Below are 26,512 nucleotides of genomic sequence, written 5' to 3' on the forward strand. Positions count from 1 at the left end.
TGTCCATTTTAAGAGTGAGAAAATTAGCCGGGCAGTGGTGGCGCACGCCTTTAATCCGAGCACTCAGGAGGCAGAGGCAGAAGGATCTCTGAGTTCGAGGCCAGCCTGGTCTACAGAGTGAGTTCTAAGAAAGCCAGGGCTACACAGAGAAACCTTGTTTTAAAAAACAAAAACAAACAAACAAGCAGAAAAAGAGTAAAGAGGGCTGGAGAGACGAGGCTCTGAGGTCAGATTCCCACACGAGCAGGATGTGTGTGTAACTGCAGTCTTGAGGGGTAGAGATGAGAGGATCCCGGGTGCTTGTGGCCAGTCTAGCCAAACCTGTGAGCTCCCCAGGTTCAGCAGGAGACCCCGACTCAAAAATAAAATGAACACCTGAGGCATTGACCTCTGACCTTCACACTCACAAATACACACGTGTGTGTGCACACCCATAAGAACACATAGCATCCATGTGTGTATCTGTGTAAAATGAGATGAGACCGGGCCAGCCTGTAAAATCATCCTGTGAGGCCCAGAGATCAAACACTTCCCGGGCCCCAGGATACTCAGTGGAGCCACCATCTCAGGCAGGAGTGACCACATCGCTATGTTTACAGAAGGCTGAGGACCACCCTTGGCCCTCGGACTGGCTCTGGCCTGCCTGTGTTGGTGGTACAGGCCTGGGCACAAATCAGATTGTAGGGGTGGGGGAGGCTGGAGCCACAGCTCCAAGGAAGAGCATTCTTAACATCTTACATCCTCTGGGGACTTTGGACCCTTGGCAACCCTGGGTCTGCCGGGCAACCCTGGGTCTGCCGGGCAACCCTGGGTCTACCGGGCAACCCTGGTCTACCGTCCCCTCCCCCACCTTGTGCACAGCCTCTCTTTTAATGTGTGCCCCAGGCCTTGGGTGTGGAGTTCACCTCCCCTCATTCTAGTCCTGATCCGAGACTTCTTTTCCAAAGCAGGGCTCGCCCCAGGCCTCTAAGACCACCCTAGGTCAGAGCGGGGCTCCTGGACCCACTGTGGAAGGTGACAGAAGATGACAGAAGCATGCGGTTAGAGATGACCTGGCTGTGGGGACCCTGGTACCAGATGCGGGGAACGGTTTCCCAGGGCAGCCCGGGAAGAAGGCAGGCAGAGCCTCCTACAGGGAGGGCAGAGCCAAGGCTTTCTAGGAGTCCTCAGGGAGAGGAAGTAAGGAGCTGGTGGGGGGAGGGGAGGGCAGTGAGGTCAAAGTACCTTTTTTTTTTTTTAAGCTCTTGACCCACAGAGAAGGATGAGCCAGCCATCCCTGAAGGACACAGAAATTGCGAGTCAGGGCCGTCTTGTGCAATGGCTGGGCAGCAGAAGGAGGAGAGACAGTGCTTCCTTCTGTCAGGGAGGCCAAAAGGAGTGCTCCCTTCTGGTGGGGAGGGAAGAAGGAGTGCTCCTGACTCTCTGCAGACAGGGAAAGTATCTTTAGCCCAAGATAGCCCAAGGACTCAAGGGACCCAGGGCTGAGGGAACTATTTGATGGGAGCTCCCCATCCTTAGGGAGACCTATGGTGCAGGGAGACCTGGCGGACTGCAGGTTTTTGAGGCTTCCCTGTCTGATTCCAACTCAAGTTGTTCCCTCCTTTGGACCCCCAGTCCCCTCCCCACATCTGGAAGTGTCCCAGCCTTCAAGCTTCCCCAGTATCCCAGGCCCATGTCCCCTCCATGAGACCCCAGGAGCACAGGAAGCCACTGTCTTCCCTCTGTTTGCCTCTTACCTTGTTCAGACGGGAGTGGACTGTTTCAGGATGAGGGTGCATCCTTAACATCGCAGGCAGTGGAACCAGACAGCTGAAGGCAGCAGCCTGCATGGCCAATCGTTCTTGGCTGCAGCCTGCTCGCTGCTGCTAATTTCATGGCCCTGTGATCCAGGTAACGCTCTGCCGCCCTGAGCTACCATCCCCGGGCTGGAATCACTTTCCTTACCCTGCAGGAGCCCCCGCTAGCCTCCTCCACTGCAGACCGGAGGCGGGGGGCCCGCGCAGAACGGCTCAGTGACAGTCGCTTCAGACGCTGAGGCCGCTGAGGGCTCGTGACTAATGTACTCTGCTCATATCAAAGGATCCAACTGGCATTCCGAAGAGAGAGAATTTTACCCAAGGCCTGCCGGAGATAAACGGACTTGTTTCAGGGCCTCCCTGCCCAGAGAAACCTTCTTACCTGGACCCGGAGCCCAGATTCAGATTCTTCCAGAAGAGCAGCTTAGCTCGGGGCAAGGGGGAAAGGGGCTCTCAGCGAGGTGGCTGGAGGAAGTTCTCTGCTGGAAAATGGCTTTGCATTTGGCAGCCTGGCTCAGCTAGGCTTTTGAATTTCATTCGAAGAGTGGTCCTCTGGTTCCTGGTTTTCACTCCAGAGGACAGCAGATGAGAACGGCTTTTCTTATTGCAGTGCTAGTGAAGCAGGCAGCCCCTGCCCTGGCCAAGTCCACACTCGCAGGCCATTCATTGGGAGGCTGCTGGTACCAGCTACCCCTCAGCCAGGCTCTGTCCAAAGCCTGGGGTCTGTCCCATATCTTCCTGGGAGGCTTTGGGGGTGCTGACACCATCGGGAAGAAGCTTGGAAATCTGCCCACTGCTGCTCTCCATGCCACCTTCGGCCCAGCATGGTTTTGTGGTGCCAGGCACAGAGAGCAGGATCCCACACATGCCAGCCACGCACTCTGCCACCGAGCCACACCCCAGCCCATCTGGCCTCTTGAAAGTGACCTCTGCTTAACCACTGACCACCGCCATCTACCTCCTGGGGCCAATTGAGGCAAGAGTGTTCTTCTTAATACTGTGTAGACCTATTCGCCTGTGTACATGCCCAGGGTATGAGGAGAGACAATGCCCACATTCCTGGTCACCCCACAAACAGACAGGAGAGGTATCAAACCCCAACATTTGCTGCCTTGGGGCAGAAGAATATGACAGTCCCTACAGGGAGAAGCGTGGTTTGCATAGGTAGACCACAAGAGCCTCTTGAAAGGCTTGTCTTGTAAGCATCCACCGAGGAATGACACCCCTGATTCAAATAGTATGTAAACGCAAAGAGTGTTTGATTCTGCAGAAGTCCAGCACACTGGGGTCTCCCATTACCAAGACAGAGAGACAAGTGAGCCTGCAGGCCTGATTTACAGCACGTTAGGGGACTTAGGGGTAGATGACCTCTGTTAATCTGTTGGGTTCATCTCTTCAGACAATCCATTACAAGGGTGTGGGGGCTGGAAACTTGGTTGAGAGGTCTGGAACCTGCTGCTGACCCATTGTCCTTGCCTCAGGCCAGGTGGAAGGGCAGCCTCTGAGGCCTGGACTTGCCCAGATCTTGGAGATAGAGATTTAGGCCTAGTCTCCTGAACTGCCTATTTGAAGCCTGTCATGGAGTCAGCCTAGCTGTCTCAGTCTTACCATTGAGGCAGGCGACACACCATGGCCATGATAGAGTCTGGACTTGTACAACTCGTGGGGATCACAGAATGAAATGGCCGGTGTCCTCCAGAAATCCAGTGAGGGAAGAGACCTGCCCACCATCAGGTGTGCATCTCTGAAACTTGGCCGCCGTGCATGGTTAAGTGTGACTCGGGATGTCAGCCTCCTTGTCCTCCATCTTGTTTGAGCCACTGTGTCTTTGTTGTTTGTCTCTGAATATGCCAGGCTAGCTGGCCCATGGAAACCCTGGCTCTGTCTCCCATCTCCCCACCTGAGCCTTGGGGTTACAGACATGTGCTTCAGACCCAGTTTTACCTGGGATCTCTGTTGTATCATGGTTTTTTTGTTTGTTTGTTTTGTTTTGTTTTATCAGCCCCAAACAAGCTAGAGTTACCTGAGGAGTCTCAGTTGAGAAGACGCCTCCCTCAGATCACCTCTAAGCAGGAGACCTTTGTCTTAATTAGTGATTGATGTGGCAGGGCCCAGCCTGCTGGAGTCAGTGGGACCCGCAGGGAGGTGGCCCTGGATGGTATAAGAAAGCAGGCTGAGCCCGCCATGAGGAGGAGCAGGCCAGTCAGCAGAGTTCCGCTATGGCCAGTGCCTGCCTCCAGGTTCCTAGCTCTCTGCCCTCAGCCCTCAGTGGTGGAGTGTGACCTGGGCATTGAAAGATGAATTAACCCTTTCCTCCCCCACGTGACGGTGATGATGTTTCTCATAGCAACAGTAACCCTAACTAAGACATGGGGATTTACCGACTGGGCCATCTCCCTCATCCCAGCCTCGGGCTTCTAATTTGTAAAAATGGGGCCTATCCCAGACCTCCCTGCACTGACAGATTACTATAAAAACAAAGGGCTGGGAGGGGGGTGGTGGCTTTCCTACACCCACTGTAGTCACCACGGGTCCTAAGGTGACCTTTGGTGTCATCCCTCCTGCTGCTACCAAGCTCTTCCTGAGCCAGGCAACCCAGGGAGATGACAATGGGCGTGGGTGGGTTTCACTTCACACTGGGTTTGGGTACTAAAAACCCCCTCTGACATTAGCACCATAGGAGCATGGCTGTCTGGAACCCTGGAATGCCTGGCGACCCCGTTAAGGGCTTCCAGTAGGTCAGCTTCCAAAGGGAACATGGCAAGGTGACATCACCTCACGCCCAACTCTCCTCTGCACACGGCCCTCTTCCCTTGTCTGTAGGCACACTACCCTCGTCTTCCCAGATGCCACCCAGACTGGTCCTACAGGAAGCCCCTGGACACCCCCCCCCCCCCCCGTGTCTACCATACGGTGTCTCTTGTGCTTCCAAAGACCCCCAAAGGCAGTCAGGCAAGGAGGCACTTCTGCCCAGGAGCACTGCGCTGTGCTACACTGCACATGGCCATGAGATACCAGCAAAGGGATGAGGTAAAAGAGAAGGTGCTGTTGGCATGGATGGTGGCTGCCCGGCCATGACTGAGGGCCTAGGGTGTCCTGTGAGGTTCAGATCTTGTGCCTGGGGCCCAACCTGCTAGGGCAGAAAAGCCTGCTTGGCGAGGTCTTTCTGCTTCGTCACTGTCTTTTACCTGCTGTCCCACAAGGCCCACTTGGCCTTCAGGGCTTCAAGAGGCTGTATCAATCAACAGCAGCGCCATCGTGCAGGTCTCCACGGCTTGGGCAAAGCTCAGCCGTCGTCACATAATCACCTCTTTGTAGGGGTTCGACCAGGAGTCAGAGTGAAAGCCAAGGAAGTAAGATTGGCACAGAGAATAAACACAGGCTTCAGGACCCTAGAGCTGGCCACAGCACAGCAACAGACACGGCTAATACCCAGCTCCATGACGGCATCCCCAGAAGCCATGGGAACTGTATCACGTTTTAGAACTGCAGTTGGGATGGGAAGAGATGAGCAATTTCATCTGTGGGCGTCTTTTTATTTCCTACCTCACACTGGCCAGAGTTAACTCTGGGGCATTGAGTCAACCTCCCCCACCCCCAGCACCCTTCTGGGAGAGTTTTGAGGCCCTGCGTACAGCAGACAGTGTACAGGCTTGGTGGGCCTGGGTACTTGGTGGGTCAAGTGTCATTCACTGGAATCAGGGTGTGTCCACAGAGAGGTGTGAAGGTGAGGCTAGAGGGATGCGTGTTCCCAGCAAGCAGACCTTTGCTCCCCTGAGGACAAGTGCAGGCCTGAGGTCCAGGTTTGGCTTGGCTGGGTTCTCTGAGGCTGAACTGTTAGAGGGTCAGTTCGAAGCTTCCTTGGGTTTCTGACAGAATCTGGTACCTGGTGGCTGAGCACCCGACAGCTTTCGTTCTTACAGCCTCAGCAACTCGGGCTCACCTGCAGATCCTTGATGTATGGGGTTTCCCAGCAGGCCACCTTTCTCCTCAAAGTCAGCTGAGGAGAACCCAGCCTATCCTATCTGGTATCGATGGACAGTCAGTCATGTATGCCTGTCACATTTGCTTATCTCTCTTGGCTAGATGACTAGAGCGTCCTAGACCGTGGATGCTCCTGGTGGAGGTTATAGGGCCATCTTAGGTTGGGCCTGTAACCCCAGCTACTTAGGAGGCAGAGAGGATCCAAAGTTCAAGGTTTGGTTGGACAAAGACTGAGTTCAAAGACAGCCTGGGCAACTTGGTGAGACCGTGTCCCAAAATAAAGGGATCGAGGGCTGTAGCTCAGTAGTAGAGTGCTTGCCTGCCTATCAGGGACAGAGCCCTAGCTTCATGATGCCCTAATTACACACACACACACACACACACACACACACACACATTCTCCCTCTTCCTCTCTCTCTCTCTCTCTCTCTCACACACACATTCTCTCTTCCTCTCTCTCTCACACACACTCATTTTCTCTCTCTCTCTCTCTCTCTCTCTCACACACACACACACACACACACACACTCAGATTCATACATACTCATACAAATATACACATACACATTTTCACACATTCACACACTCACACATTCACACATAAATCACAGACATACACACAGACATACACATATACTCACGCACATTCTCTCTCTCCTCTCTCTCTCTTTCTCTCTCTCACACACACACTCTCTTCCTCTCCCTTTCTTTCTCCCTCCCTGTCTCTTTTACACACAAAACACACTGATACACACACACTCTCACACATGCACTCTCTCTCTCACACATACTCTCTCTCTCTCTCTCTCTCTCTCTCACACACACACACACACACACACACACACACACACACTCACAATGCAAGCACCATATTTGCATGGGAGGCGCCAGGCCCACTTCATATCATCACCATCTGCAGCTCCAGGCCCTGCTTCTGGAGCGATGGCCCAGCCTGAGTCCGTTCTCCCCCGCTGGCTTGTCCTTCATAAAGTACAGAAATGGGCTTCGTCCACAGCAAGGGACTCCGGGTCTCCTGCAGCTGTCAGTGCTGAAAAAGCTTCCCAACTTTAAAAGGCAGTCCTCAGCTTGGCTGTATGCAAACCAGAACATTCAGTTACCTGGAAAATCCCTGTCCCTAAAATACCCAGGGACTCTGAGCCTGCTTGGAAAAAGCGGAACCCCATGTGGCCACAGTCCCAGGTCTGGTCAGGGGATAGAGGGAGCCCGCGGGGACAGAGGGTCTCCACTTCTCCTCTGGCCTTTGTCCCTAACTCTCTCATCTCCTCTCCTCTGCCTGCCTGGCCTCACATGGGCTCAGCCAGTGTGTCAGGAGGTAATTGACTGACTGCCCAGCTCAGGGCAGGCTCTGCTGAGCCCATCAGGCCAGGGACAATGAGGGGCACCTCAGAGGCAGCAGGCTATTTCTAAGACTCACGGGTGATGAGCTGCGATTATCATTTTAATTTCAAGGCTGTCACTGTATAGTCAGGGTGCCCCTTCCAAAGAGCACAGAGCCCTCTGCAGCCCTCAGGGGACCTGAGAGGCTCTCACCACAGCTCAGGGCCACCCAGGACATTCATGCTCCTCATTTTTGTTCTGCACCATCAGTCAGACCCTCTGTCCGGGTCTGACCACAGCTCCACCGCTCCCTCCGGGACCTTTCCTTACCCCCTCCCTGGTGCAGTGCAGTTTTCCACTGTCTCCGCCCTGGGCAGGTCCCACCTCTTCCCTGGAACTCCGTGAAACTCTACTCTCTTCTGGTTAGCCAAACAGCAGGAAGTTCTCACAGATCTCTGGGGTTGGAACTGTGAAAAAAGCCTTCACACACCTTCTGTTACTCCCAGTGGGATGCGTCACGTTCCTGGAAGTGTGTGTGTGTATGTGTGTGTGTGTGTGTGTGTGTGTGTGAGCCTAGACAGGATGAGGGTTTTACACACACGCACTTCTTTGCACTTGGCTCCAGTGATCTCTTTCCTTCCTTGTGTGTTGGTTTCTTAAGAACTCCAGAGAGGAGTACTCACATGCTGCCTTTTCTTTGCTTAGAGTTAAATGGCTTAATCCATTTAAATCCCTCCTGTTTGTTACACAGAGAATGCTTAATGTGTGTAAGCCTTACTGCAGCTCAGAGCTCTTCTGGGGTTCGTGACCAAAGCAAGACAGTCAGCCCTTAGTTGACTTTCCCCCTCCCTCCCTCTCTCTCTTCCTCCTTCCCTCCGTCCCTCTCTCCTCCCCTCTCTCACCCCCTCCCTCCCTCCTTCCCATCCTCCCTTTCTCCTCTCCCTCTCCTAGTGCTGGGGGGGGGGGGTAGAAGGTGGCTGAATTCGCCTCCCCTGCAGTTAGTTTGTTGTGGTTGACTTTAAAGATAGGTATGCCCAGAGACAATCAAGACTGTCATCTAATGAATGAGTGGACGGACGGCTGTTGGGGTTTTCAGAGATGCATCCAGTTTGTACTAGCCAGTCTGTAGCCCTGAGTCCCAGCCTGCTGTGTGTGTGTGTGTGTGTGTGTGTGTGTGGTGTGTGTGTGTGTGTGTGTGTGCCCTCTCCAGCTCCCTGAGGATTGCCCTTTGTCCTGGCTCATCATGGAGGTATGCATTTACCCTTCTGGCTTTGACCTGCAGTAGATTTTTAGAAGTCTCCTATAAGCTGAGGTCTGGTCTAAATGGTCTGAGAAGCCGGTTACTATAGTCAAGGGGCTAACAAGATTAACAGGGTGAGCTTACCTTTTAGCTATCTGTAGAGCTCCATTCCCCTCCTCCAGTCTGTGGCTTGGGTAAGTGGAGCACTGGAAGTGTGGTCCTCCCAGGAGCTGAGAGCAGTGTCAGAGCCGACCCTGTGACCCCAGCACTCAGCCCCGCTACTAGAGCACAACTGCCATTGGAGGCTGTTGGCTGACTGACTGACTGAGTGAGCCTCAGATTGGAGATAGGGGTGGGACCGTGTGGAGTGCGGTAGACTTAGCCATGGCTCCTAGGTGTGTGGGGACAGTGAAAGTAGCCCTCCCTTGGGGGCCCTCACCACCTGAGTGACAAGCAGCCTCCTTCCTTGTGTGTTTCTAGAACTACTTTGAGAGCTACCTGGCGGTTGCCTCCACTGTGCCCTCCCTGCTGTGCCTGGTGGCTAACTTCCTGCTTGTCAACAGGTAGGTCAATGGCTCCCTCCCATGATCTTCCCCTCCCCCTGCCCGCTCCGTTCTCCCCCAATCTACAGCAGGAGTTTTCTGCTTAAATCGTGGTTCTCCAAATTGGAGGCAGGCAGTTCAGCCTTGCCATGCAGTTTACAGATCAGAGCCAGTGTCCTGGGGCTCCAGTCAGGGTTCCTGTTCATTTATAGCCACTTACAGTGACTCCCAGGTAAGGGCCATCTCCCTTTGAGAGGCCTGTAGGGCCGCAGGCTCTTGTAGCCAAGGCATGCTGTGTGGAGCAAGGCCCAAGGAAGCTGTTCTTCTATGTGCTCTGAGAATAGGCAGCTGCATCTTCTGAACGGTCCTACCTGCAGGAAGCAGTCACCACTGTAATATGTTGATGATACCAGCCGATGTGTCCCCTACTCATAGTGAGAGCTCGTAAAGATTGCAAAAGTCTTCTGGATAACACTGTGGAAGATGGAAATATTTGAGAGATAAGTAAGTTGGTATGGTCTATAGACTCTGCTAGCTGTCCCTCCCTGTGCAGTCTCAGTTTGTCCTGACAATGGCAATAGAGACTAGAGACTAGTTTCATCTGCATTTTCCTGAAGCTGTCTCGAGGCAATAAGCATAACTTCACTGTGGTCCAAAATCTTGGGCTTGAGCTCATAGAAATGTCACAGATCTTTGGTGACAAACTTATTTAGCTCTGGTCACTTAGTAGTAACTTAACTTCTGGATCTCCTGCTGAAAAACATTCTAAGGTACATCTGGCCTCAGGAAGGGTGCTAGGATTGATTAGTAATGTCTGCTCTGGGCACAGGAGGGAAGAACAGAATGTACCCTGTGTGCTACACCTGTGTATAGAGCAGTCTGTCTAAACAGGCACAGTTGTATAGAAGATCCCAAGGCATAGTGGCTTACAACAGTAACAGGAATTAGTTTCTTTTACTCTCTGGGGTTCTGGAGTCAGCCAGGCTCAGCAGAAACATGCTGATGCAGTCAGACCGTGCTGGGGCTGGAGACGCTCATCCTTTCCTACCTCCCTGTTGTCTCTCCTCATTGGCTTGTTCACATGGGGTCAGAGACTGTTCCCATTGTGACTGAAGAACAAATGTTCCCTGAGAGCCAGGGGCAAGCCACAGAGAGTCACTTTTGTCACACTCAACTGATTAAGCTGTCATAAAGCCTCCTCCATTTCAAGGGGACAAGGACCCTGTCTCCCCATAGAGGGAGTGTCAAAGAACCTGTATCCCTCTAAAACCAAAGTGTAGTCTAAGAGAGAACTCAGCCTCACCTCCTGGCCCCTAGAGCTACCTGCAGCCATCTCCTCCCTAGCCTTTAGACATCCATCCTTGGAGGTGCAAGTGATACAGAAAATTTGGAGGTGTCTTTGAGTTCAACAGAGCCTGTCTGAGCTCTCGGTCAGCTTATGTGGGGTGGGACAGGAAGAGACTGCAAAAAACTCAAGGGCTATCCTTAAAGTCACCCAAGCCAGTGACTTTTGGATTCTTGTGTTGCTAATAAGATAGAATTTACACGCCACAGAGAGTAGAATTTGGAAAAGAAGTTACAGATAAGTAGACATGAACTTTGGTGAGGGGACAGAGCTCCTGTACAGCAGGAAGGGTCCTAGGAAATGGGGTACTACAGAGCTGCTCCTGTGGGGCCCTATGAAGGACTTATGATGTCCTTCACAGAGATGACTTAGGTGTGGAGCGGAATGATGTGTCAGTACGGTTACGGTTGGCTCACCAATGATGTGTTCAGATACCCCTTCTTTTTATCAGTCACACCTTCAAGTATAGTTTCCAGGCAAGACTAGGAGATAAAAGGGACCCAGGACCAGAACCTCTCCTAGCATTACTGGTCTCCAGCAAGGACATTCTCAGAGTGGCTATCCTGGGCTCCCTGTCCCACCCGACCAGGGTCTATCCCCTGCTCTCATGGCTAAGCACTTCCAAGCCACTGAAGATAGTAGAATTCTAAACAGTGCCCAGAGAGGTGAGAGGAAGAGATGCCAAGACAGGGTGAGACACAAGAGCGCCTGCAGAGGCAGGGAGGTTCACCTCACCCACCCTCTGCCCTTCCAGGCCTTGTGACTGACTTCCCTATCCACCTGCTCCGTGGCACTGGGCACGTGCACAGCTGGGACAGCTCAGTTACCCATGGACAGGAATTCCTGTTGTCTTTAAAAGATCCACACCACCACCTCTCAGGGGCAGGGTAATATATACCTACCACCCCTTTGCTGCGCCACCCTGTCTGCGCAGTGACTGAGGAGGTTGGCACATCCTGGTCACAGATGTGCCACGGTGGAGCCGCATTCCTGATGTTTTCCTTGGTGGCCTTTGGAACCCGAAGCTGGCCCAGTTCTGGGGTCAGCAGAGCAGGCAAAAAACCCTCCTGGGACCTTGGAGTATATGACCTCCAGTCACGATAGACAGCTGCCAATCAGTGGCCTTGCATAAAGGAAAACAGCCCACTCACTCGGGTGACCACCGCAAGTAACTTGGCCATTGAGGCCAAAGGGTGAGATTGATTTCTAGAAGGATCTCCTCAGACTGTCTACGTGTGACACCTGAGTACTTAATTCCCCAATTTTATAGCCCCTTGGGCCAGGCTCCAGGCTTAGCTCTGGGCATGGGGGAAGGTGGTTAGGAGGGGGCTGGGCAGGGAAGTGGTTTCACAGGTTCCCTAGTCGACTATTGGCTGTAGGCGATATTCGAGGGCCTCTGGGAAACAGCTCTCCAGCCTCCCTGGTTGCCAGCTGCCAAGGACAGTTTAGGGCGAAGCTGTTTTTGATTTAATGTGGAAGATTGAACCGTCTCCTTCCTTCCCTCCCTCCCGGAGCACCCCGGCTTCTGGTCTGGCTCATCCATAATCGCCAAGTGTTTTATTATGTTAAATCTGCAGCTTTATAAATACAGATGAGCCAGATTTACATTTTGGAGATTTGGGAAGAAATCAGTCCCCTGGGGTCCTGGGCTCCCACTGGCAAGGGAGAGGAGTGTGAACAGGCCGAGCCCACCTCCAGGATCGTCAGGGCCATGTGGCCTCAGCCTGGCTCATAACCGGCGAACACCAGGCAAGCCGGCCAGCATATGCCTAGACCTCCCTAGAACCTCAAGAGTTTCCACAGTGTCTATAACCCTGGCCTCCAACATCATGGCATTGAGACTTGCTCCCATGGGGCTTCTGGGGGCTCTGCTGGAAGGTGCTTACGCAGGAGGGAGAGATCCCCTGGGAAGGAGCCCTGGGCAGGGGGGACAGCTATGAGCAGTTCAGTGGCTGCCTTTGCTGTAGGCTCTTCTTGCCTCTCCCCCCCCAGTAAGAAGCCACCGATGCCTACCAAAGCCCCAGACACCCCACCTTATCACCATAACCACGGGGAGGTGGCTAGGAGCAGGGGGATAGGGTGCAGCCACACCTCCTCTCTTCTGGTCCATCTCTGTCTCCAGCCGTCCTCATCAGGGGCCCCATGGAAAGCGTTAAAATGTTTTTGGTTTTTTTTTTTTTTGTTTGTTTGTTTGTTATTTGTATCACGGTGTCACCAAGAGGATTTTTTCAGCAAGACCTTCCTATCACCAGGCTCATTTTGGAAACGAGGAGGAAAGGTGGCAAGGGTAAAGGTTTGTCTGAGGTCACACAGCAAAGCCATGACAAAGCCAGGTTTTGTGCCGCTCTCCCTTCCTTATCTTGTGGGTGGGTAAGTGGCTCCTTAGGCCAGGAAGATGAGTCTTTGTGGGGCAGGTAAGCGTGTGTGCGGGGTCACCTTGAACATTAAGCCTGTGAGCCTACAGAGTACAATGGGGTTCACTTACCATTACAGCTTTGTGGGCTCCAGGCGTCCAGCCACTCCACCTGGCTCTTCCTCCAGCCCTAGCTTGCCTGAAGCAGAGTCTAAGAAGAGGCACCCCAGCGTGGGGTCTTAGTGGTTATGGGGGCTAGATGTTTCCCAGAAGCAGGCCCCCAAAACAAGGAGACATTTGAAAGTATGTAGTGAACCTGGAGATAAAGGTAAAGAGAGGAAGAAAGTAGTCAAGAGAGGACACCAGTCCCACAGAGAACCCCCAGAACCCCCAGGAATCTAAGGGAGCCCCCCTCCCGAGAGGGAGCTAGGACCGGTATCCACCAATCTCACCAGCCCTTGGCTGTAGGCTGCTGTTGGGAAGCCATTGATCCCAACTTAACCCTGAACCACAATGTCCTGAAACCAGCTCTGGAGTTTCAGGCAGTGTTGTTCCCCTAGCCTGGGACCCCGGTGTCTCTGTTAGTGGGCACACTAGTGACAAATGACATGCAGGAAGCATTATTTCTTCTCTAACAGAAAGTTAAAGTCAGATTTGTCCTCAGGCATAGCTGGGTCTGGGGACTCTCCTTTCCTTGGCGTCAGGGCTTTGTGGGTCTTCATGGAGTGGGTACGCTCCGTATCATAGTCCTCCCGCACACAGCTGGCAAGGTGGCAGCATCCAGCGGCCGGACACAGTCAGGCGGATGCTCCTGCATGGTCCATGACACCACCCCAGGGAGGGCTGGCTGGGCCGCGTGGGCCAGCTTCAGCCTCCTAACATGGGGGAGCCAGGATCACTAATGCTGTTCTTTGAAGCTGGACGGGTATGGGTGGTATAGCCCAGCTCCTTCACCATGCTGGAAGTGAGGGAACGTTTTCTCTCCCAGAGAAGAGATGCTGACAGACAAGCCTGCAGACCCGCCCCGTGCCCCCTCTAAAGATCAAGGCCGGTCTCATAAGTAGATGAGATGCTCGCATGCAGACTGGGGTTTTGCCTGTCTTCAGCTCACACAGGCAAGGCTCAGCCAGTCTTGTCTCTTCCTTGTAGCACCTCAGCTGTGCCCTGAGATGTCACCAGCCTCCCTGCCAAAGTCGCAGAGTACCTAGTACTGGGTGCACTGAGCCTGGTCACTCTGACGATCACACCTTCACTTCAGATATACAGTTGTTGCCCAGTGCCTGAGTGTAAGACAGGTACTTAATCAGGACACGGGGTCATAAAGGAGCCCGGGCTGGGGCTATGCTCACATAGGTTCACATCCCAGCCTCTAGGGGCGCCCTGTGTGTCCTTCCTTCCCCTTACACGGGGGGGGGGGGGGGGGGGGAGGCTGCCCCATTCTCCCTCCAGCCCTGATGGTGGAAGACATGCCACCAGCCAGGGGAAGGAGCGCCTGTAATAACCCCGCTTCCCTCCATGCAAATAGATTCACACCTAGCTGTGTACACAGATCTCTGTTTCCACCTTCCAAGTTTGACTTTGTCTTTGTCCTTGTTTTAATCCAGAAAACATCTTTGCGTCTAATCTGGCTTTTCTCTCCACCCCCACTCTCTCTCTAGTTAGTGGGAGACGGAATGGAACATCCAATGAGGCTTAAAGCGTATTCTAATCTGATGGTGGGTCCAGCCGCTTTGGGGCGGTGTCCTCTCTATTAGGGTAGAGGCCTGCACAGCCACCGATGATGGTTCCTATCCCTCCCTGCCCTCCTCCCTGGTCAGTGGGGGTCGGGGTAGGTAGCTGGAGTGCTTGGCTTGGGTGCAGGGTAGTGTTTTAATGGAATGCATGGGACTCTGGCACTGGCCTGTCAGGGCACGCTCTCAGTAGCTTCCATCCCAGCTAAGACCATCTAGGAGAAACTCCTGAGAGCTCCTGGCCTCATGGCTGAGTGATCTTGAGCCAGTGACCTTTCTGAGCTCAGCTTCCTTACCTATGTATAGTATATGTATACGTATAGGAATAGGTATAGGTATAGGTTTAGGTATAGGTATAGTATAGGTATAGTATAGGTATAGGTATAGTATAGGTATAGGTATAGATATAGGTATAGTATAGGTATATGTATAGTATAGGTATAGTATAGGTATATGTATAGTATAGGTATAGTATAGGTATAGGTATAGTATAGTTATAGGTATAGTATAGGTATAGGTATAGATATAGGTATAGTATAGGTATAGGTATATGTATAGTATAGGTATAGTATAGGTATAGTATAGGTATAGGTATAGGTATAGGTATAGTGTAGGTATAGTATAGGTATATGTGTAATATAGGTATAGGTATAGTATAGGTATAGGTATAATATACATATATGTATAGTAGGCCTGTCCCCCCACAGAGCTCTGTGGAAAGTGAACAAGGGAGAGCATAGAGAACATTTGGAAGGAATTGGGCACACACCAAGTTCTGTGACATCAATGACGGTGACACTCTTCCCTCCCCCACTGCCAAATTTGGATCCATCAGGAGTTCAGCGATGTAGCAGAAGTGGGGTCTTGCCTGGTGGCCTGGCCTTGAGCCTCACAGATTGGTGACAAACATCACTGTCTCTCGGCCTTGCCCTGGGCTCTGATCTCTGTGCTACAGAAAGCTCCCTGGCGCCCCCTCCCCCCATGGACACCCCATCCGCAGAAGTGGAAGCTGGGGTCCTAAGTCTCATTTGGATGTCACAGGACAGGTGGTATTCAAGGTCACGCCCCCATTGAGCTCACCCCCCTTCTCTCCCGTGGCTCCCCACCTCACCCTTGTGGAGGCCTGAGGGTGTCTGACCACCTCCCACTGCTTCCGGCCCTCCCCCCAGGGTCCAGGTGCATGTCCGAGTTCTGGCTTCGCTGTCCGTCTCGGTGGCCATTTTCATGGTCATGGTTGTGCTGGCGAAGGTGGATACCTCCTCCTGGACACGAGGCTTCTTCAGCGTCGCCATCGCCTGCATGGCCATCGTCAGCAGCTCCTCCACCATCTTCAATAGCAGCGTGTACGGCCTGACAGGCTCGTTCCCCATGAGGAACGCCCAGGCACTGATCTCAGGTGAGAGAGCCCACCACGAGAGGAAGCCACGGTGGTCCTTCCAGAAAAAGAAATGCGTCCTGGGTCCACTTTATTTTCCTAGCGTCACCAAGCAAACCGTCCCAGACTGGGTAGCTGGGAGCCATTCTTTCTGCTCTGTCTGCAGCTTAGACAGCAGATGGGGGTGGGGGTGGGGTGTGGTGGGGGATGGGACGTGGCTCTCCACTACCCCACCCAGTGTTCACAGGGGTGGGCCTGGGTGGCAGTGAGTATGGACCTCACCATGGTTGCTGGGCTATCTTGTGGCATAGGCCCAGGCTGTACACAGAGTGAGCATCAGAGGAGACTCAGGTAGCCATGGAAGCCATGTTGGGAGCAATGTCCAGGGTCCTTAGTTCACTTAGACTCCAGATGATTCTCTGGCTCCATGGAAGGTGTAGAGTCTTGGCAGCAGAGGAACACAGGTTGAGGGTGGGTAGGATCACAGCCATGGCAGAAGTACCCTATGCCTTCAAAGCATCGTCTCTGAAACCATCCTATCTTCCTTCCCTTCCCTCCCACCTTGCCTCCTCCCCCATTCAGCCCATTTCCTCTCCTTCATTTTTCCTTCCCCGACTCCTTTTCCTCCCTCCCTCTTTTCTGTCTTTCTTTCCTTTCCAGTTTTATAGAGGCTCTCCCCTGTGCCGGGGACATCCCATCAGAGCCGATAGTCTAGGGGCTAAGCTGCTGTTTCCCCCAGACCGTGCCATGCCGTGGCTTGCTTGCCTGGGCCCTGACTTGAGGCGTCTCTCTAGCTGAAGCCTCGAACTGGATGCTAAGCCGGTTGGTTGGTTACCGGGGACCTTGGCTGGTTTCTTTCCTCTCACCCAGATGGCCCCCCCCTGCAAGGTAAACAGAGCTGGGTCAGTTAGCATCTGTTTTATGTGAAGACCACTGTCCCCTGAAGCAAGCCCGGAGGCTGCTCCTCTCTGTGTCCCCAAGTGTCCCCGGTGCTTTTAAACACTTGCCTACCTGAGAAGAATCGTGGAACGGGCAGGCCTGTGCCTGTTAGTTAATATGCCAGGCGGGATGCAGCAGTGATGACAAGTGTCTCAGACAAGCGCATGTCCACCCCTCCCCGCTCCATACCAGTGCCAGACATCACTAATAGATCCCTATCTTTCCTCCTGAGCCTCTAATTCCCTCTCAAGCCAGCACTTGAGGCAATTACTCTCTGTGGATCAGAGGCTAGATAGGAGCTCCGTCTGTTTGCCATTTTTGATATAGGCTTAGGTTTCTCCTCTATCCCAGGAAACCCTTGGGCCCAAAGTAAAATAGAAATGAACTTGTCATTGGGTTTTCTGAATATAGTCAACATGTTCCTGGCATGGCTTCTAAAAAGCAGGGCTGGGCCCAGCGGAATGGCTGTCAAACGCTAATCCCTCTGTCACTGCTGACTGGCCTCAGAAAGAGGCTCTTATCCCCTCTCTTCCCACCCCTTCCCCATCCTTTTGAGCTCTTCAATACTGACACAGCCCTGCTGAACGCCGGCAAGGGCACGTGGGCCCCAACAGTCCACCTGAAGATCTCTAGAGTAAAGGGTCTTCTGGGAAATTTCTTTTTTCTTTGAAAGTCTAGTTTTGTTTTGTTTTGTTTTCAAGTGTGGGGTATACAGCACACACCCATAACCCCAGTACTTCACAGACTTGAGACAGGGGGAGTGTGAGTATCAGGCCAGGCAGGGCCACATAGTGAGAGTCGGCCTCAGAGAATTAAACAAACAGGTGAGATTAAGACTTTCCTGTCAGCACTAAGGTGTGCCAGGCCTCCCCGGCACCGGGCCAGCACCCTGGGCCAACCGAGCTGCCTCAGTTTTCCAACGGCCCCAGCCCCCTTTCCTTTTTGGTCCAGAGGAGCCCATCTGTGAATCCTGTGCATGTTGGCATCTGAGGAACAATTCATTTGTTTCGTGCGGGTGGTGGGTTTTTTTTCCTTCCCAAGCCCTCATTTGCATATATTTCCATAAGTGATGAGATAGAGAGAGTTATGAAGGATGAGCTCCCGGAGGCCCGGTTTGTGGCTGCCGATAATATTGTAGATTCAAGTTGGAAGGGAGCGGGGATCAGTCGGCAGGGCTGTTAAGATCTCTTCCTCCTGGCGGCCACCGACCGGCTCTCTGAGCTAGCCCCGCTTCTTCCAGAGCGCCCAGGTGGGGATTAAGGCTTCTCAGAAGTGGGCGCCCCTCCTGGCAAAGGGTTTACCCCATTGCTTCCGCTTTGATGTGGGAAAGATGGGAATAGCCAAGTAGCTAATTGGGAACCTGAAGATTTACTTGGCGTTCGCCTCCTGTCTGCGTCAGACTCTGTTTAACAAGCAATAATCCTTCTAATCCCTATGGCTGGCGGTCCTAAGGGTGGGCACTCCCAGTTACACAGGAGCAAGCCGAGGCACAGAGAGGTCAAGAGGCTTGTCAGGGATCACACAGCATGTGTCCCCAGGATCACTGTGCTAGTTTGTGTTTTGCCTGCCCTCAAGTCTGGGCTTCCAGCCCCACCTGGGCTGAGAACCTATCTGGGGGGAACTTGGAAGAACTGTCTACTGGCACCAAGGGCAGTTCCCGTAGTATGGGAGAGGCAGTAAGATGGACAGAAACGCTTGTCCAAAGCTCTGGACCTCAGGCTGCAGGGACTCTTCTCCCCTCCCCAACCTCCCGTCCAGCTGCATATGTTGTGAGCACCGAGGTGTTTTCAGTGGGGGATGGGGGAGGATGGAGGGTGGGGGGGATGGGGGAGGATGGGGGGAGGGTTGGATTCTGAGACAATGGGCCCTCCTGAGCCCGTTGCGATGTCCTCATGGTGTCCTCCTGCTCTCCATAGGAGGAGCCATGGGAGGGACAGTCAGCGCCGTGGCCTCGCTGGTGGACCTGGCAGCATCCAATGACGTGCGGGACAGTGCGCTAGCCTTCTTCCTCACCGCAGCGGTCTTCCTTGGGCTCTGTGTGGGGCTCTACCTGCTGCTGCCCCGACTGGAGTATGCCAGGTGAGGTCCCCCTCCCTCCACATCTGGTCATGTGATTGGACCATAGGTCCCTGTCCCCCAGGACTGTGAGTTTCCAGAGGGCCGAAGCATGAGGGAGTTTTGTTCGGGGATTGCAGGTGTGTGTATGTGTGTGTGTCCCTCCGTTGTGCTGTAACTCGGTCTTGGATGGGAGGAGCTGGCTCTGACCACACCTCTAAACCACGCCTCTAAACCAGTATTGTTTAAAAGCTTGTGGTCAGGAAAGACCACAGCGCAAATGGGATTGAGTAAGGAAACACGCTCCTAACTAACACTGGATGCACCCCTGCTCCCACCTCGTTGCCCCGCCCTGTGGTCACGCCTTGCAGCCACGCCCCACAACCATGCCCACGCCCACGCCTGGGTTTTGGCGGGAGGTGGGGGTCTAGCTGAGTTTGTCTCATTTATACCCGCAGACTCCTATTTCTCTTAAGGTCTTGGTACCTAGCTCTTATTTCTACATGCAAGGTAGGAAACCAGGAGTCAGAGCAGTCGAGAGTCAGGAGGTAGCAGGGCGAGGGTGAACAGGACTCCAAACCTCTATTTTCATCTCACTACCTGTGCAACCCCTGGTCTCTCTCAAGCTCCACCTATGTCTTTGTGCCTTCTACTGCTCTTTGAAAATTGAAGCTGAGGCTGAGGTTGTAACTAAGTTGGTAGAGTGCTTGGCTTTAATGTATGAAGCCCAGGGTTCGATCCCCAGTGCACACATATCAGGCATGGTGGCACAGACCTGTATCCAGCACTTAGGAGGCGAAGGATGATCAGACTTCCTTCCTTGTGAGCTTTGGGGCTATTCCCAGAGTGGTATTGTGGCCTTGAGGGTCTTGTTTTGTTCCTTTGTCACTGAATGGAATGACACTTGGAGAGTCCCCAGAGCTGCCTATTTCATCACACCCCAGCAATGCCTCCCCAAGGTGGTACTGGGGTGTTTCTCAGTTCACCTGGGGAAGCCAAAGACCGTCCAACTGAGCTCCGGGGACCCTGCTGCCCATGAAGCAACTATACTTTTGCTGACTAAACCTGGGTGAGAAATTCTGTTTGTAGAAACTCACGTATGGCTGGGGCCTGTGCAGGGTTTATCTCGGGTGTCTGTACTGACGATATCTCAGTCAAGGGGGCTCCCAGGGCTTGAGCCCAGAGTCACACAGCTGACTCCCACCACGTGCTCAGCTGCTCTGAGCTCTGAGCTGGGGACACTGGCCTGGGTTTCTGGACCTTCTGTGATAGCTAGTCTTATGTCAACTCCACATGAGCTCGAGTTATCTGAAAGGGAACCTCAGTTGAGGAAATGCCTCCATTGGATTCAGGGGTAAGACATTTTCTTAATTAGTGATTGATGGGGGAGGGCCCAGCCCACTGTGGGTGGAGCCATCTCTGGGCTTGATGGTCCTGAGTTCTATAAGAAAGCAGGCTGAGCAAGCCAGGGGGAGCAAGCCAGTAAGCAGCACCCCTCCATGGCCTCTGCATCAGCTCCTGCCTCCAGGATCCTGCCCTGTGTGAGTTCCCATCTTGACTTCCTTTGGTGATGAATAGCAATGTAGAAGTGTACGCTGAATAAACCCTTTCTCCCCAAGTTGCTTTGTGGTCAACAGTGTTTCATTTAAGCAATAGAAACCCTAACTAAAATACCTCCTGCCTCTATACAACTATCTTTTTTTTTTTTTTTTTTGTTTTTGTTTTTTTGAGACAGGGTTTCTCTGTATAGCCCTGGCTGTCCTGGAACTCTCTCTGTAGACCAGGCTGGCCTAGAACTCAGAAATCCACCTGCTTTTGCCTCCCAGAGTGCTGGGATTACAGGCTTGCGCCACCACCGCCCGGCTACTATAAAACTATCTTAAACAGAAGAAACTGAGGCCCAGAGAGGGGCAAGTCTAACTGGGGGTCTAAAAGAAAGGCAGACATAGGGTGGAAACCAGGCCCAGGTGTCAGCAACTACTGCCAACTAACTGCCCCCCCCCCCCATGTTTTGCAAGCCTTTGGTTTAGCCCATGTTAATACGGTCTGCCTGCGCCGCCTGCCTTTCAGACAGCTGGGGCCCAGAGAGCTTGAGAGGGTCAAGAAAGGCCACACAGCGAGGCAAAGTACTCTCAACAGAAGGTCTAAAAAGATGGATGGTGGTGGAGGTGAGAGGGATCCTGCAGAGGCGGCCGATCCTTCTTATCTGAGGACCTCGCCTCCTAGGAACTTCCCTAGATGCAACCAGGCACCCTCAGCACCGCAGGAAGCTACCTCCAGAGGAAGGAGATGCAGAGTGAGCCAGCCGTGGCCGTGCAGTGTGGTGGCCGTTCTCGGTTGTCAACTTGACTGCATCTGGAACTGACTGAAACCCACGCAGCTGGGGACACTTGTGAGGGGACATTTCTTATTTAGACCATTTCAGGTGGGAAGACCCACTTTTTTTTGTTTTGTTTTTTTGTTTCGTTTTTTTGTTTTGTTTTGTTTTGTTTTGTTTTTTCGAGACAGGGTTTCTCTGTGTAGCCCTGGCTGTCCTGGAACTCACTCTGTAGACCAGGCTGGCCTCGAACTCAGAAATCCGCCTGCCTCTGCCTCTCAAGTGCTGGGATTAAAGGCGTATACCACCAACACCTGGTTTAGGGGAGACCCACTTTTAATCCAGAAATTTTGAGGTGAGAAGATCCACCTTTAATCTGGGCCACACCTTCTGGTGGCAACCTATGTAAAGGGCTCGGAAGGAGGAAGGTTTTGCTCTTTGCCTGCCTGCTCTCCATCTCCCTACACTGACAGGATTCTGGCATATACTGAAGACTAGCTGTGACATCCAGTCTCATAACTACTGGAGATTTGGACTTTCTGGTGGTAGACAGCCATTATTGAACTAACTGGATCACGGCCTATAAGTCATCGTGGTGGTTTAGATAAGAATGCCCCCCCCCCCCATAGATTATATATTTGAGTGCTTAGTGAACAAGGAGTGGCTCTATTTGAGAAGGATTGGGGCGTGGCCTGTTGGAATAGGTGTGACTTTGTTGGAGGAAGTGTGACACTGGGTAGGGGTGGTGTGGGGTGGGCGGTGTGCTTTGAGGTTTCAAAAGCTTAAGCCAGGCTCAGTGGTTTTCTCTTCCTGCTGCCTGTGGATCAGGATAAAGAACTCTCAAATACTTCTCCCACCCTGTGTCTGTCTGCATGTTGCCATGTTTCCCACCAAGATGATAATGAAACGAACCTCTGAAACTGTAAGCCAACCGCAATTAAATACTTTCTTTTCTAAGAGTTGCTGTGATCATGGTTTCTCTTCATAGCAATAGAACAGCTAAGAAGACAGCCATTGTAAGAAATCCCCTCTCTTTTTAAAATTTTTTTTTTAGTATTTACCTTTATTTTATGTGCATTGGTGTTTTGCATGCACGTGTTTCTATGTGAAAATATCAGATCTTGGAGAAAGAGACAATTGTGAGTTGTCATGTGGATGCTGGGATTTGAACCCCAGCCTCTGGAAGAGCAGTCAGTGTCCTTAACTACTGAGCCATCTCTCCAGCTCCTTAAAATTTTTACGTGCATTGATGTTTTGCCTCCATGTGTGTCTATGTGAGGGTGTCAGATCCCCTAGTACTGAAGCTATAGACATCTGTGAGGCACTAGGTAGATGCTGGGACTTGAACTCTGGTCCTTTGGAAGAACAATAGTGTTCTTAACTGCTGAGCCATCTCTCCAGCTTGTCTTTTTTCTATGTGACCGCCACCCTTCCCCTGCCCCCGTGTGTGTGTGTGTGTGTGTGTGTGTGTGTGTGTGTGTGTGTGTGTGTGTACATGTACACTATGGTGTACATATGGAAGTCAGAAGACAACCTAAAAACGTCGTTCCTTTCATGCACAGTATATGTTCCAGGTACCCACTCATGTTATCAGGTATGGCATCAAGCACCTTTACCTATTGAGACATCTCAAAAATTTAAAAGTGCAAGTCTTTGAATCCACTGATCTTTCCTTGTGTGCCGGGCATACATGCAGATTACACACTGCCCTGGGACAGGCAGTATGGAAGGGCCAGGCAACCTGCGTGTCATCTGTAGGGGGCAGTTAAGGTGCATGCCTGGCTGGGATGCAAAGACAGAATGGAGGGCCATAGAGCCATGTGAGTGACCGGGTGGCCACAGGTCAGTTTGTCCAGGTTGTGATGGGTATGTGTTTGTGAATGCTGGGGTGTGCGGCCTAGGCTGCTGTGTGTATTATTTATAAAATGTATCTAGGCATTAAGGCTGAGGGCTTGAGGCCTGTATAGCTGGATTCCATGTTTGTTTCAGAATCTCTCTCTCTCTCTCTCTCTCTCTCTCTCTCTCTCTGTGTGTGTGATTTCATAGGGTTTTGTGGCGGCAGGGAGAGACATTGATTATTTGTTGAGACAGGGTCTCACTCTGTGGTCCAGGCTACCCTGGAATGCACTATATAGCTCAGGCTAGCTTCAGCTCACTGTGTAGCTTAGGATGACTTTGAACTTCAGACTCCTGTCTAAGTGCCAGGATTACTTATGAGCTTCCATGTGTGGTTTATGTGGTGCCTGAGATCAAACCAAGGGGCCTCATGCATGCTAAGCCAGGGTCCTTCTAAGTGAGCCACATCTGTACATTCCTGTTACAACACACACACACACACACACACACACACACACACACACACACACACAATGCGTCTCAATTGATGGAGACACCAACAAAGCTCACATTGAGAATTCTAGTATTTATTCTGCCCTTGAACCAAGGGCCCCAACAACCTAAAAAACGGGACTGTTAAAAAAACCTTCCCCATGCCCTAAATAGGCTGTAGCTAGGTCACTGGGCCACACAGTCCTCATCTGGAGACCAAACCTGCCAGGTTTGGTTTTGAGACAGTCTCTCACTACAAAGCTCAAGGTGCTCCCAAACTCACTGCCATCCTCCTGTCTCAGCCTCCTGAAGGCCAGGCCCCTGACCTGAGCCACCACACTCTGCTTACATGTTACATTCCTGAATGTTTTTACCCAAAATCTCCCCTTTCCAACTCCCAAAAGCAGGCTGGGAACTCCATTACCATGCAGTGATCAGGGCTGGTTTCCTGTCTCTGCTCATGGTATGGCCACCACCTTTAATCCAGGGACTGGAGTCCAGCCTGGCAGACTGGATAAACATGGCCAACAACTCGCCCCTCCTGTATCATAATGTGGGATCCTGGGCCGTGAGGTTCCCAGGGCTCGGGCTTTGCCTGTTGGGTCTCCGAGGGCACGGTGGTTATGCAGACTCTACCGTCTCCCTTCAGTGTCCCTGGAGTTCAGGTCTTCAGGGACCCACTGGCCATGTCCCTGTCTCTCTGCAGGTACTACATGAGGCCCGTTGTTCCAGTCCCAGTGTTTTCTGGTGAAGAGACCCCATCCCAGGATGCTCCCAGCACCTCCTCCGTGGCCCCTGCATCCAGTGCGGCACACACACCGCCCCTCGGACCTATCCTGAAGAAGACGGCTGGCCTCGGGTTCTGCATGGTTTCCCTCTACACCGTCAGCGCCCTCATCTTCCCCGCCATCTCCACCAACATCCAGTCCATGCACAAGGGCACCGGCTCCCCCTGGACCACCAAGTTCTTCGTGCCCCTCACCGTCTTCCTCCTTTACAACTTTGCAGACCTCTGCGGCCGACAGGTCACAGCCTGGATCCAGGCGCCAGGTCCTAGGAGCAAGCTTCTCCCCGTGCTGGCGCTCTCTCGGGTGTGCCTGGTGCCCCTCTTCTTGCTCTGTAACTACCAGCCGCGCTCACACCTGACTGTGGTGCTTTTCCAGTCCGACATCTACCCTGTGCTCTTCACCTGCCTCTTGGGGCTCAGTAACGGTTACCTCAGCACTCTGGTGCTCATCTACGGGCCCAAGATTGTGCCCCGCGAGCTGGCTGAGGCCACCAGTGTAGTGATGTTATTCTATATGTCTGTGGGCTTGATGCTGGGCTCGGCCTGTGCGGCCCTGCTTGAACACTTCATCTAGGAGAGGCGGCGAGGATGCGGGCACGGTGTGCGTGCGTGAGGCTTGGGTCCTTGGGAGATAGACGGGGTGAGCCGAGGTCTCACGGTGTTAAGCAAGGGGTTGGCATTTTGCTTGGTACAGAGCAGGGCCCATTCAGAATGCCTTTCTCTCGGACTGCTTGTGAGCCACAATCCTTGCACATCTTGTGCAAGGAGAGACATTCCAGACACAGCCCAGTGGCTTAGACCTGTACTCCCAGCATTCAAGGGGCTGAGCTGGAGGACTGCTGTGAGTTCAAGGCCAGCCTGGTGACATTGAAACTATTTCTCAAAAAAAAAAAAAAAAAGCTAAAAACAAAAAACCCCAAGACATTCCAAACACTTCAAGAGAACAAACACTCCAGAGCCAATTGCAGGACAAGGCTGTAGCCAGGATAGTAGGATAGTTGTTTAGCATCCATTCCCAGCACCGCATAAACTTGGACATGTTAGTGAAAGCCTGTAATCCTAGCTCTTGAAAAGGGGGAAGCAGGGGGATCAGAAATTCAAGGTCATCCTCAGCTCCATAGGGAGTTTGAGGCTAGCCTAGGCTACAGGAGACACTGTCTCAAAAATAAAAAAGAAAAGAAAAGAAAAAAAAGGCCCAGTTGTAAAGAGTGGGGTATGTTACCTTCATAGCTCATAAGTGGCCTGTGTCTAACTTGTAATTGTCACAAGACCAGAACCCAGCCTTACTCTTTCCAACTGACAGCGAGGTGGGTGAGAATCTTCAGGGCTCCCTGTTTTGAAAGAGGCCCCTGGATTTGAAGTCCCCTCTGACCTAGGGGCCAAGCACGCGCTGGTTCCTGGGTTCTGTGCATGAGAGTAGGCTAACCAGCTGGAAACAAAGCCCCACAAGGCAGGCCTCCTAAGCCTTCCTCCCTGAGGCCTGGGCTCCCGAAGGCTCCCTTTGCCAGGGCCTGGGCCTGGCAGGCTTGGTCTCCAGATGAAGACTGTATGGCCTTGTGGTCTTCCTACAGCCTATTTAGGGCATGGGGAAGTCTTCTTAACAGTCATGTTTACAGGTTGTTGGGGCCCCTGGTTCAAGGGCAGAATAAATACTGGGATCCTCAAGGCAGGATTTGTTGGTGTCTCCATCAATTGGGGTCTTGGCAGGAAGCGGGGTGCTAAGATTGGGTGATTTGGAGGGATGTAGGGACGGCTTAGGGACATGCTACCTTCCCCCACCCCCCATCCCCGTGCTGTAACAAAATGCCCGACTGAAGCAGCTTAAGGAAGGAAAGGTTCTCCTGGCTCACAGTTTAAGAGGGGACCCAGTCCCCTGTCATCAAGGTGGAATGGCACAGCAGTGGATGTGGAAGTGGCTGATCACACTGAGTGCACATCTAGGACCTCAGTCTACGGGACAGTGGGCGCCGCACTGCCTGCATTCAGGGCGGGTCTTCCTCGGTTACACTTCTCTGGAAACATCTCCACACAGACAAGGGTGGTTCTTCTCAAACCAGTCTCAGAGATGATGGAGAGTCACCATCTTCCTGTTCAAGAACCAGCCAAAGTGAGGCCCTTCCAGGCTTAGCCTGAGGAGGAACAGCAGTAAACGCTTCTAGACTGCACACAGGTGACATGACCTTGCTTGGGGCAAGTGGGGGCAGGTCCAGACAGCTGTGATCTCAGGAGAGAGGCAGAGACTCCCTCCTCCACCCTCCTGTCCAATATGTGTCCCTGGGGTTTATACAGCTACCAGGGAGGGAGGAAGCCGAGAGCTGAGGGTGGGCAGGAAGATGGTCTGCCCAAGGTGTCGCCCAGTGGGGCTAGCTGTCGCCTCTGCTGT

At 52.6% G+C, this 26,512-nt stretch overlaps 1 protein-coding gene across 1 annotated transcript in view; it reads left to right on the top strand.

Moving 5' to 3' along the window:
* Slc29a3 (solute carrier family 29 member 3) overlaps positions 1-25,794 on the top strand; it is a 39,584-nt gene extending 13,790 nt beyond the window's left edge. The window contains exons 3-6 of the mRNA XM_052163846.1: positions 8,839-8,921; positions 15,498-15,724; positions 18,559-18,721; positions 24,049-25,794. Of these exons, the coding sequence (XP_052019806.1) occupies positions 8,839-8,921; positions 15,498-15,724; positions 18,559-18,721; positions 24,049-24,703 (1,128 nt within the window). The 3' untranslated portion in view covers positions 24,704-25,794. The remainder of the gene's footprint in view (positions 1-8,838; positions 8,922-15,497; positions 15,725-18,558; positions 18,722-24,048) is intronic.
* The last annotated feature ends 718 nt before the right edge of the window (positions 25,795-26,512 follow it).

This window comes from Apodemus sylvaticus, chromosome 19 (genome assembly GCF_947179515.1).
Source record: "Apodemus sylvaticus chromosome 19, mApoSyl1.1, whole genome shotgun sequence".
Lineage (NCBI taxonomy): Eukaryota > Metazoa > Chordata > Mammalia > Rodentia > Muridae > Apodemus > Apodemus sylvaticus.